General features: G+C 40.5%; 1 protein-coding gene across 1 annotated transcript in view; it reads right to left on the bottom strand.

Moving 5' to 3' along the window:
- ARHGEF38 (Rho guanine nucleotide exchange factor 38) overlaps positions 1-13387 on the bottom strand; it is a 124890-nt gene that overhangs the window by 65650 nt on the left and 45853 nt on the right. Inside the window, exon 3 of the mRNA XM_046655924.1 lies at positions 5709-5832. Coding sequence (XP_046511880.1) covers positions 5709-5832 — 124 coding nt within the window. The remainder of the gene's footprint in view (positions 1-5708; positions 5833-13387) is intronic.

Here is a 13387-nt window from a genome sequence, read left to right as displayed (position 1 = left end):
TGCGTTGTTTTTTTTTTTTTGGTGAGGAAGATTGGACCTGAGCTAACATCTGTTGCCAATCTTCCTCTTTTTTTTCTCCCCAAAGCCCCCGCACACAGCTGCATAACCTAGTTGTAGGTCATTCCAGCTATTCTATGGGGAATGCCACCACAGCATGGCTTGATGAGTGGTGTGTAGGTCCGCATCCAGGATCTGAACCCATGAACCCTGGGCTGCCAAAGTAGAGTGCGTGAAGTTAATCACTTGGCCTCAGGGCCAGCGCCCCATCCTTCTCTTTGAGGTTAATGATTACTTAGGAGATACTTTAAAGCTATGAAAAGTATATTTCTTCTCAAACTTTCACCCTCTAAATCCAGCATCAATCAATAGATTTTGCGATAATTATGACTGCAGTGTTTGCCTAATGGTGATTTTCTATTTTCCTCCTTCCTTCTATATTTATTCATTGAAATCTACTGTAAGGAAGAGCTTTCCTTTTTCTTCATTTATTTATATCAGTATGGACTCTGTATTTATTTTAGTCTACAGATTAAAACTCAATACTAGTGTTATTATTTTGCTTCTCAAATATGTAAACCAGAATATTTTTAGCAGGAAAATATTCTCCTATAAGCACAGAGGCACCTAATAAGCTCAAGAGAAAATTATGCTAAATGAAAGGTATTAAAATTCTGATTATATATTTCTCTGTATTGAAATGTGTAAATATTTGAGCTAAAATGTTTTCACAGGTACTGTCTTTTTAATTACATTTAGATTCTTTTTTTTCTCTATTTTTGGACAATAAAGCTCACCAAATAACTTGCTTCTATTTATGATTTTTGAATATTTTTTCTAGATGTAGATATTGCAAAATCTGGTACAGGATATAAATTTATCTTATTAAATAAGAACTGCATCAAAAACTTCTTTCCATAAGTCAAGTTTTCCAAAATATAATTACAGAATTTCAAAATTAGATTTTTTACACAATACAAACTCTCATTGTTTAATTTTTTTTTTCAGCTAATTCCTTGTTTTTGTAGGGATAAATTTCAATGTCTTCCCATCTGCGATTTTGTTTTCAATAATTGCAAATTGTAAAGATTAAAAAGCCGAAGTTATTTTTGCCCTCTGTTAGTTGAATACCTTACCTAAAGACTTCTAACTGATTTCGAATAAAATGCAATTTCTAAAAGCTGGTTAGTGGCTAGCAGCAAAGAATGTGGGTACTGTCATGCAAGAGATTATTTTTTAAACTAATATCAACTTTATCCTCCAAATATTGTACATAGTTCACTCTAACTTTGAATATCTAAGATTATTTGTGAATTTTGACTACAATTACCATTTCAGTTAACAGAAAGCACAGCTTCATTACATAGGCACCTCCATCAAGCCTGCGTACATTTCTGTTCCACAGAGTTTTTACTTAAGTAAAAACATTATTTTACTGTGATGCTGTGCTCCAGCAAAATACGTATTCATATCATCATTTACATTCACAAGTTTAACTTTTAAAGTTACACTAGCATTTACAATAAGGCCAGAAAATTCACCTTTGACACAGTAAGCTTCCAACAACTTTTCTTTGATTCTGTGAATTGGGTTAAACATTTCTGAAGCATTATTGGAGTTAATCGATTTTCTATTTAATTCATCTGCTCACACTATTGTAAAACTGTCATAATTTAACCATCAGCAAACTCTTCTGCTAATGGTGTCAACTCATTAGTAGCCATTGCTGTCCACTTCTCACCCACCCAAGGAAACTCAGAACTAAAGATGAGAGAAATTAATTTAGGGTCACTGTCATCTGAGCTAACTGAAGTCGTGTGCGTGAAGTGACACGTAAACACACCTTCTGCAGCTGCGTGTGTTAAACCTCATGCCCTTGGGCTTCAAGGCACAGGTCAGATTCAACCAGTGGGTCCAGGTCGGGAAGAAGTTTCTGCGTGGAAGCAGCAGCAGGGACAACAGCAGGGGCAGCAGGTGCCAGGTATGCTTTAAAACAACAGGCACAGTGTTTTTAAAACAATGGCTAACTTTTGATGTGCAGTGGCTGTCTCTCCAGCAGATCTGCCTTCTGCTGGTCTGCGGTCAGTGACGGCCGTGGGGCCTGTGTGAACGGTGTGTTTCCGGTGATACACGCTCACCGTCAACTTTCTTGAGAAACAGAAAATCAACACTTAACTCTTATTAAACATGCATACATTAAACCCTTGCTTCTGAATGGGTTTATTGCAAAATAAAATAAGCATAGCCAGACAATAAAGAGTTATAGATTTACATCCTGAGATAAATGAGCATACTGCCTCCAGACTCAGCAGCAGGACTGGTCAGCCTCCACCGCCCACACGCGGTTCACTTGCACCTAATCTTTGATCCCTTATACGTCCCACTAAACCCGCTGACTGTTACTCTGGTGGCTCCATGCCTCTCACAGGTCATGGCGCGGGCCCCCAGCGGGGCCGTGACACCCACGCTGCTGCACCCAGGGGACGGCAGGATCTGTAGCTTCAACTACATCTCCCCCATGCCAGCACAGGGGGGCAGTAGCTGTTGCTAGCTACTCGTGTCCAAGTGTCATCATTTTACCTGCCGGTGCCCTGCACGCCGCCCTTCGAAGGAAGATGTGAGTTTCCTTGAGACTAGAAAGGTTTGGGAAAGGAGCTATGGGCCATCTGTCAGAGTTCCCCGAGTGTGACTATGAGAACTCTGTCAATGCACCTGCCTCTTACACCCACCAGGACAGAGGATGTGGAGGTCTTACCAAAACTCCTGTAATGCAACTATAATAATGATCCTCCTTTAAAAAGCAGGAAATCCAGGACAAATGCTAAACTGGACTGAATGCTTGACCAATCTAAGCAAATCAGGACACGTGTCTCCTTAAACCTGGAATTGTCTTTGACTCCAGCACATGCAGCCAACCCCAAAATCTTTTTTTCTAAAGGCATGCTTTTTTTTGTGAGGAAGATTGGCCCTGAACTAACATTTGTTGCCAAGCTTTCTCTTTTTTATCTCCCCCACAGCCCCAGCACATAGTTGTATATCCTAGTTGTAGGTCGTTCTAGTTCTTCCGTGTGGGACGCCACCTCAGCATGGCCTGATGAGCGATGTGTGGGTCCACGGTCAGGATCAGAACCGGTGAACCATAGGCTGCTGAAGCAGAGTGTGTGAACTTAACCACTATGCCACTGGGCCAGCCCCCCCAAATCTTGGTTACACTTTCTTCCCCATTTCTCTTGCATCTGACCTACTTTCTCTTCTCAGGGAATCTGCCTGAGCCCAGACGCTTGTTACCACGGCCTGTACTATCTACAGCAGCTGTTGACTGCTCTAAGACTCCTTTTCTCCTTGTCTCCATTCTATTCATACCCACCACAGTTTTCTTTCTCCAGAAACTTTTGTGTCTCCTCACACCCTTGAAGAAAAATCTTTTAATGGCTTCTCATTACCTGCAGAGTAAATTCCAAACTTTGGTTCCAAATACAGTCTGTCCCTATGCTACACTCACAGACTCATTTCTCACTCCTCCCCCACCTGAATCCTTCACTCCAGCTTGACTTGATCACTCAAGTTTCCCACACAGACTCCCTGTGGCATTGGCTGTTCATGCTTTTGTATATGCTGTCACTTCTGCATAGTCTTCCTGAGCTGGACCCCACTTGTTGAAATCTGACCCAAACCTTTAAGCCAAAGTAACAATTCAAGAATCCTTCTCTGATTCCCCATAAACGAATATTTTCTTTGTCCTCCGAAGTCCTGCAGTAGTGTAGAGAATACTCTGATGGCACTTTACACAAATAAATCTTCAATCTGAGGAGCTGTTTGAGGATCTCTTTCATCTTTTGATACCCAATAATGCCACACAGCACCTTATTCTTTGGACATGCTCCTGCTTAATAACTACTCATTGAGTGAGTTAATTAATGAACGGCCAATGAATCTACACTAAAGAGATAATGAATAGAGTCCTTCCTGTAGAAAATATTTTTATAATTTGTTGGAAACTATGTTTGTCAGCTCAGGCTGCCATAACAAAAACCACAGACTGGGTGGCTCAGACAACGGAGTCTCACAGGTCTGGAGGCTGGATGTCTAAGACCAAGGTGCTGGCAGGTTCAGGTCCTGCTGTGGGCCTCCTTTCTGGCTTGCAGATGGCCGCCTTCTTGAGTCTTCACATGGTGGAGAGGGAGAAAGGGGAGCTCTGGTCTCTCTTCCTTCCCTTATATGGACACTAAGCCCATCCTGGGGGAAACCCCCTCACAACCTCATCTGACCCTAACCCTCCCAAGGCCCATCTCTAAGCACCATCACACTGAGGGTTAGGGCTTTGACTTAGGAGTTTTGGGGGAACACAAACATTCAGTACATAATGGGGACATTTAATCACCAGGAATGATTGCATCTAAACCTGTCTGTGGGAGAACCTTTTCAGGTGGCCTGGCCTTTTGGTCTGTAAAACACCACAGATAGCCAAGTTGATTCACCTTTGTATAAGATCAGCCTTGCTTATTAAACTTTGGGTCTTCTACAAATACTAAACAAGATCAATTTCATGTCATTTTTATACCACTGATTTCCATGAACAAATATAAGACATAATGAATAAAGATATAAGATGTTTGTGTGTCTCAAAGAAAGGATCCATGTCAAACTGATGACAGTGATGACTGATGGGGAAGAGTGCATTGGAGAGACGTACTGTCATGTGTTGCGTAACAACAGGGATGCACTCTGAGAATGTACTTTTGGGCTATTCCATCATTCTGTGAACATCATAGAGTGTCCTTACACACACCTAGATGGTAGAGCCTACTACACAACTAGGCTATGGTGCTAATCTTATGGGAGCACCGCCATACATGTGGTCCATCGTTGACTGAAATGTTACGTGGCGCATGACTGTATTACTCTGTGCTCCTGAATTGTCTTAATATTTTTGTAATGAGCATATATACATATTATGTGTGAAATAGAAAAATGATTTAAAGAAGTTTCTGAGCATTCTCAGCCTATGTGACACTATGGGTGGGATATCCTGGATGTGGTAACTGCCTTCAAAGAGTTTACAACACAGTATCCCTTCGAAACATCCAAGAAATGGAGAGAATAAAAATTTGGCTCAACACTTTTCCAATGATATCTCTGTATTTCTTTAAAAAGTCTTACGAGAGTTAAAGAATAACCTATGACTGTTTGAGAGTAAAAACATATTTGGAAAGCAAATAATATATGAAAAAAGGAAAAGCATGAGAAAAGTGGAACTTGTATACGTGTTTTATAAATCATATGAACTCTTCATGCAAAAAGATTTTACAACCCCAAACTCAATGGATTCATAGGCATAAGATCTGAACAACATTGTGACTAAAATCAGTAAAGCTATTAAAGTATTTATATATTTAATTCTTTAAGGATCAAGTAAATGTTAACCATAAAACAAAATGAGAGAACATCTGGAAGGCAAAGAGGTTGAAACATTGACAATTAAAAAGCAAATGGTGTGCTTAGTGCTACTGAGGGACTAGAGCAAATGGATATAAACCCATTTGAAAATAAGTACAGAGTCTGTGTAATTACAGTGAGCCTGAAGATGGGTTTAGCATTTATGTATCTCCTGGGAAGCTTGGTGAGTCAGAGACACAAAACCGAAGCAAAGGGAGGTTATTAAAATATTATTTCCTGTTGTATTGTCAAGCTGGAGAAGAGAATAAACATACCGATTACTTGCATGGCCGGTTCCACGTCTGCTGTGGCCTCTTCCAACAACGACAGCAGCTTGGCTGATATCTGATGCACGGATTCAATGTTGCTAAACAAGCTGTCCACGTCCAGCCGATCGATCTGGAGAAACACAAACACTGAGCACCAGCTGATGGGGAGGCGCACTGGGTTCGGGGTGTTTCCTCCTGCTGCACAGCGAGCATGTCATGTGCCAGCCCGTGCTGCTTCCACCAACCGTTTCTGTAAACATTCTTATTTGCGATTTCTAGAGTAAATGTGCAGTTTCTCATGCAAGAAATTGGGATGGTGCATCTGTTCCCTCTCTTTCTTTATTTTGGCTAAGTCTTAACGAGTTGAGTGTGCATCTCCATGTTTCTGGAAGAACCAGAGCGTGGAGAAGATTTGGGCCACCTAATCAGTACTTTTATTAACTGCCCTCTCTGAGGGTATGTCCTAGTGCATATGAATTTAGCATTCCCTACTGCTTATACAGCAGGAGTCAGACCTCATTCTAGACAGGGGCCTATTTTCAAAGCTGTTTTAAAACCACAGATGTTCTAAAAGCGACGACAAACAGGTATGCTGAGCTGCTTCCTGCTTTTTTTCTTAAAAGAAATGTGAATGGAAATCTTCACCAAACATGTTCTACTAAGCAAAGATTCATATTTTGTAACTTCATGCACACCCTCAAAAACCAACATAATCATTCTAATAATTTGTTTATTCATTTATCCATCCTTTCATTAAATATTTCCTGAGGGCCTTCAGTGTACCAAGAACTGTCATAGAAGCCGAACTCTGTCATAGGCATTGGATGGCCGGAAGAGGAATGGCCGGCTTAGAAGCTAAGTAGAGTGTGGTGAGGTGTGTGTCCTAATTTTGCTGGGTGTTACACAAAATCTTCCTCTTGAGTTTAAGTCAGAATTCCTTTCACGACCAAACAGTGTCTAGTTAGGCCACGGCCAGATTGGCACAGGCTCCACTGGGCTACCACAGGGAGTAGGAGAGGGGCCTTTCATCCATGGTTTACTGTGTGTGCGGTCTTAGGTGGATAACCAAGTCACCGCTAATCAAGTCACGGAGGAGCTTCAAAGGTGAAAAGCAGAGCTGCTTGTCCAAAAACAGGTCAGCAAAATTGGGGGCAAGAGAGAGACAGCAAATTCAGCTAAGGAGCAAAAAAAAAAAAAGGAGGGGAGCAGAGAAATTGAGGGAAATTGGGAGCAATGGATATGGGATAAGAGACAGACCTGGAGGAATTCTGGTGACAAAGGCCAACAGCTGCAGCTTCTTTCTCATGCTGCAGCATCTGTTCCCTTGGGTGTGCCGGGTCTACTTAGGGGGAGGGAGGAGGCAGGCTGCTCAGCTTTTCATCCCATCCCTTTTTGACGTGGACCCAACTCTTGTTCCCCATACTGGGCGTGGGTATTATTTTGATAAAGATAGTCTGTTATTAAACAGGGAAGAAGTACATCACATTGCACCTTGTTTAAAAGTTGGTGCCTATGTCGGCTATTTCTTATGCAATATGGTCTTGCTGTGCACATTTCTTTCAACTTCCTTAGGAAATTCCTCACCTTCCTGTCATCAGTCTTGTCCTCAAGTAACTCCCCGCCTTATTTGCAATCAAATTGCCTGTGATGGTATGTAGTGGGTTTATTTCAATATAGGATTATGCCGTTTTTTCCCTTTTTTTATGTATTCTGAAATTATCTATATCTCCATACTACATTATTATGTTGCAATTCTTATTAGCTCTTAGGACTTTAACCCAATATGTCACAAAATGTTCCTTCATTAAGCACTCACGTTACTAGGATAGGGCGTATATGGCTGTTTGCCTGAAATCTATGGGTATTCAAGACTTTTAATTTCTATATTTTAAGTATATTTAATATTATACAAAATATCACAAGGCATATAGTGATTATATGGCTCTTTTTGTTAATAATAATTTTAAATGGCACATATATCACATATATTTGACTACCACTGATTTAACACATTATTGATTCTAAGTTATTGCTTTATGCATTGGGTATTAATTAAATCACAAAGGTATAGCTTTGCATAGTGCAAAATATATTTTCCGAAAGGGTGTATAAATAAATTTTTTTTTTAAAGATTTTATTTTACTTTATTTTTTTTCTTTTTCTCCCCAAAGCCCCCCAGTACATAGTTGTATATTCTTTCATTTTGGGTCCTTCCAGTTGTGGCATGTGGGACGCTGCCTCAGCGTGGTTCGATGAGCAGTGCCATGTCCACGCCCAGGATTCGAACCAACGAAACACTGGGCCACCTGCAGCTGAGCGCGGGAACTTACCACTCGGCCATGGGGCCAGCCCCTAAATAAAATTTTTGTAGATTGATTTATTTTAGATGTACTAGTTGTGCATTACTTAAAATCCTATTTTGAAATGAATACTTCTAAAGGATGTAAAATTTCATCCCCTAATTTATTTGCATTATGAGATAAAAGATCAGATGTAATTCATATAGTGTACTGTATTATTATTTCGTTGTGTTGTAGAAACTTTATTCTGAGGAACTTAAAGTGCTTCATATTTATTGTTTCATATCTCATTCTGACTTCTCTGAAAAATCTGAGTCAGTTTGAAGATAGGGAAATTCGGGCAGAGTTAAGAGCGGTGCCACACTCAAAATTATGAAGCTCAGGACAGGACTGGAACTGAAAACTGACATTTTAGTCCCACACCCTAGCTCATTACCAGAAAACATTAATAATAGAAGACTTTGCCATCTCCGTTTGGGTTTTTTGGTTTGTTTCTGAGTTTTTCACTAAGTTGTCACTTCTACAATTTGTTTTCCAAGGTCAGAATCATACATATCTGTCTAACTTAGATTTTAAATTCATTTAGCAAAGATCTAATTCTACATTCTATTTATGATCTTAGCTCAGTGCAATAAATACCAAACAACAAAACTATAGATTTTAATTCCATTTCTTTCTGAAGGACAGAAAGGATTAAAGCATCAGTTGACCTGTTTTCAATCCCCAATATGACCCGGGCCCAGGGGGATTCTGTGAATCATAAAATGAATTCACATTTAGTCATTGCTCGGCCAAGGAGCAAACCTACGTCTGGTCCAAATAGGCTTTTAAAACTGGTAGATGATTTTATGATTATTGACACAAACTCAAGGAAGCATTTATATACATTTATTAATCATTTACTAGAAAAAGAGCGTGCTCTAAGAGCTTAGGTTGAGTTGCATTTTAAATGGATTAAAAATTCAATTTTTGAAAAAGGATTTAGTCTAAATGTACATTATTCTAAACGAAGTCAATATATAATAATTCATATGCACAAAACACAAAAATTAAAGGTCAGTGTTTGTCTGACAACTTAATTCTTTGTTTTACAAAAGTATTCATCACAGGGTATATTTCAAACAGCTAGTTCCCGTTGCATTTGAATAATTACTGAATTTACAGTTGCATATATGCGAAACTCCCCAGGTACAAATGTCTAATAGAGGGAAACATACCTACAACTGTATCAAGTCAGACACTGTAATCTTTGGGATACCGTTACTTTGTACCCCACAAGCGCCTTATACTCACTGTATTCAATGCATTCCTTGCATTTACATCCTAGTGAAAGCTTTTCCTTTTGCTCATGCTTTGCCCTCATACTACCTGACAACATCCTGCCCATCTGAAATGGAGTATGGTAATGATGGTGTTTGTCCCATAGTTTGCCCCTCTGTCTACCCTTTATGTTTCTTTATTGGGGAAGCCACGGCTCCCCAGCTCTGCCTGACCTGGTAGCACATTGTCATGGTGCCCTGCCCCCTTGCCCACTCCCTACAGTGGCAAGTAGCCTAGCAGGCCACAGTGATTGGCTTAGGATGGGCAGGCTCCCAAGCAGAGCCAATGGGAATCCTCCCTGAGTTTTAATGAGTGCTTGTTGGGTCATGGATTGTAAGCCCTAAGTATGTAGATTTCAGTCTTCAGCAGTCATCTTTGTGGAGAGTTTGACCGCCATAAAGTCAACACAGACAGGGAGACCAAGTCTGACAACATGGTGTTGTCGCCTGCATCCAGCCTTGCCTAAAGAAGACATCCTTTTACGGAAGCCAATAATCTGCCTTTTTATTGGAACCAGTTTGAATTTCATTTGTTACCTATAACCAGTAGGGGACTAACACACTTTTTATTTCTAGCCACCACCTCACTTCCTTGTGGTTGGAGTTAACCTCTCTCCTGCCCTTCCTCCCCTCCTGCCATAAGGTCCTCACTGCTTGTATTGAAGCCCATTATGTACGTCAGAAATAGTTATTTTCTGTCTCTGCATCAAAACTGTGAGTTCCTCCAGGACATTTGTCTTTGTCACTTATGTGAATAACTCCTGTGTCTAATACAGTGCTGGGCCCATACCTAGTTACTTAATACAAATTTGACAATTCAAATTGAATAAATCCCTATGGTTTGCATGATCTATTTCTCTGTGGGAGCCGTAAATAAACGTTCTTTGTAATCACTCCACTGGGCTCTGAATAACAAGTATGCGGAGATCAAAGCGGTTCAAGAAAACATCACAGTCACTTAATTTGGTTGTTCAAAATATATTAAGTGGCTATTTTATAATTTTCTACTTAATTTTATCTACAAAGACAAACTGTTGCGCTCAGTTGGCCATTGGTATACTTGGAAAATCTGCCGACGAGGCCAGACGCGCCCTCGCTGTGCACGTGGGAACCCCTGCTTGCTGGGTGCTTTCTAACAAGCCCGGATGCTCACTGGCACCCACCACAGGGAGGGCTGACCACGACCTGCGTGTCGCGTGGACCTGCAACCACGAACACCTTTCAAAGTGAACACTGAAAGAAGTCTAGGAACAAACTCTTTTAAAAAATAAATTAAACTATGATCATAAAACTAGTACATGTTCATTGCAGAAAATTAAAGATAGGTGGAAAAGTAAAAGAAGCAGACACAATCCCTAAACCACAGTAAGACCACGGGTGTTTTGAGGCAGGTTCTTCCAGATTGTTCCTTTCTCTGTGTGTACATCTACACAGAAGATTTATATACTTCAAAAAATGTTTGGAAATTTGTTTTTTTTTAATTTAGTATAACATGAACATCTTTTCATGGCACTAATTTTCCTCAGTTGTACCATTTTTAACACCAACATTATGTGGAAATACTGTAGTCTACTTAACCAGTCACTAAATCTTTGAAATCTAGACAGATCTCCATGTTCACTGTTATATACAGCTCTCCTGGCGAAAACCTGGTTCGCATCCATGATTATTTCCTCATGATAAATTTCATTAAGTGTAATTACTGAGTTAAAGTTATTAATATTTCTTAAGGCTTTTAACAAGTCTTGGCAAATTATAGCAGCAATTACAAACATTGTTTTCCTTCTAATAACCAATGGATTAAAAACTGTCAGTCTGATATTGCTGCCCTGATTTCAATTTGAAAATATATTTGTAGGCATCTCTTTTGATGATCAAAACCGCACAACCTTAAAGTTCAGGACACGTACACATGAGTTATGTAACACAATTGTAGAAGAAACAAGAAAACAAACAGCATTGCTTTCGAGGGCCGTGGGGATCGACACCAACCAAACACTTCTCTGGCAACCGTTTCTAGAACAGACTTCAGTGTTTCTATCTGGTGTGGTTTGGTAGTACCTCTTGTTTCAACCTAGGGTCCCATCCTGGGTCGTACGTTACTCTCCTCTCATCATTAGACGTTAGAATTCACATGGAGCAAATGCAGCCAGACGTCGTCCGGCTCAGTCCATGGGACCCTGGTCATCTGCTCCATCTGTACGTCAGTTCCACGCACAGCACTATGGTGAGGCCCGGGGGAATTCCCTAAGTTAGTTCCCTCCATTAGTGTTGAAACCACCGAAGCCCGATGATATTAAGACTGTAACAAATAAGTGAAAGTGGAAGAAAGCTGAAAATGTATTAAAAAAAAACTATAAGAAGTGGAGACCCAGTGGGGACCTTCTGAGAGGGAAGAGCCAGGTTCATTTCATTTCTCAGTGAGGGAAATGAGAAGGGGGATGCTTGTGAACAGCAATTGCAGCAAGTGGAAAAGAGGATGTTGGCAGCAGGCCCTGGCACCCACAGGGCAGGGTAACTATCTAATTACTGTGGCGTTTATTCAGACAGCTGGTTTCTGGATCACAAAGCTTTTCAGGGTAAACTAACTATTACTTCATCAGGTCTCTTAAAACTGCTAATTTGCATGTGCGAAACTTCCTGCTGTGAAGCCAGATTCTAAACAGGCTAATTGAGTCATACTACAAGTTGAATCAATGTCACAGCCAGACAGCAACTCTTTTAACTAATCTTGCTGCTAAATGTCCATGTGGCTTGATCACTGTCCAGAAACACGCTGGGCCAGGAGAACGAATGTGGACAGACCTGCACCAGCGCAGAGATGTCAGTCCCTTTGCAGAAAGTAAGGTTGGGACTCTGGGACAGACATCTCGGCAGGTGCAAGAGGTCAGAGCCCACAGAGGAGAGTGAAGGCAGACCAGAGGCTGCCGTCAACTTGAGAAGTCCCTGGGGCCTCTGAGAAAGGACGGGGATTAAGTCTACCCCAAACACTGTTTGACTGACCGTAGAAAAGTAAAGTGCTTCTATTGACATCCGTGGTAACAGGCAGAGTTGATCAGGGCCACTGCGAGGGTTTCTTACCTGCCCTGACTCGGGGACGGGCAGAAAAGAAGTGACTCGGTGGGGGCTGGAGGGGGTCCTCAGGTTTGCTGGCTTTTCCTCCTTAGAATTTTATATGAAATGCTTGGAGGACAAACAGTACTGCTAGGAATAGCCCTTCTGAACTGCAGAGCCAGTAAATTTTGTGATTCTTTGGAAATTCTAAAAAAGAGAGTAGAGAATAAACACTTGAGTTATACTGTCAAAACATAGGAGAAAGTAATTTGAAAACTGGAGCAACCAGTGAGAATGTGAAAAAATATGTAAATTTTCTATGAACCCAAGTCAGCCAAAAAATTTTATTTAATTATATTTAACTATATTTATGTGTGTGTGTGTATACACGCGTGTGCGGATTTATTCTTTCTTCTTGCTGTATACATGCTCAGACTCAGAACTTATTAGGTATAAAATCTAATCTGCTAAAAAACAAGCAAAACTCTTAACCTTGTCAACAGAACATCCATCTCCTTCAGATCTAATATCTGAAAGAAACTACTGATATTGGGAATGACTTGCTCAACATTCACCAATTCTTTTCCCACTTAGTAACACAATTGCAAAGTTCTAATTTTCAATAATATAACCAAAGACTAGGAGAATTCTAGACTCGCTAAAAATAATTTTGAAAAGTTAGGAGATGCTTTTGCTAAAAGAAAAAAAAATACATTTGCTTGAGATGATAAATGAAGGAAGAAGAGAAAAAGTGTGACAAAAAGATGAGGTGGCAGGTGTGTGATGGTGGCCAAACCGTATGACAGAACAAATATCCATGAAGTCCATCGTGTCAAAATTTCCTGAATTTCCCAGGATTCAGTCATTCCAGCACTGGCATTCCCAACCTTCTCTCTGGGGAATTGCGCTTATTTTAGCACACCGATTACCGGAACTCGATTAAAATTTTCAATGGTTTTCCATCCCAAATGCATAAGTCAGTGCCCCTGGCGAGGGGCTCTCTGGGGCCTGG

This window comes from Equus quagga, chromosome 3, assembly GCF_021613505.1.
Source record: "Equus quagga isolate Etosha38 chromosome 3, UCLA_HA_Equagga_1.0, whole genome shotgun sequence".
Taxonomy (NCBI): Eukaryota; Metazoa; Chordata; class Mammalia; order Perissodactyla; family Equidae; genus Equus; species Equus quagga.
The sequence above is the reverse complement of the archived record's forward strand: the minus strand, read 5'-3'. Positions and strand labels throughout refer to the sequence as shown.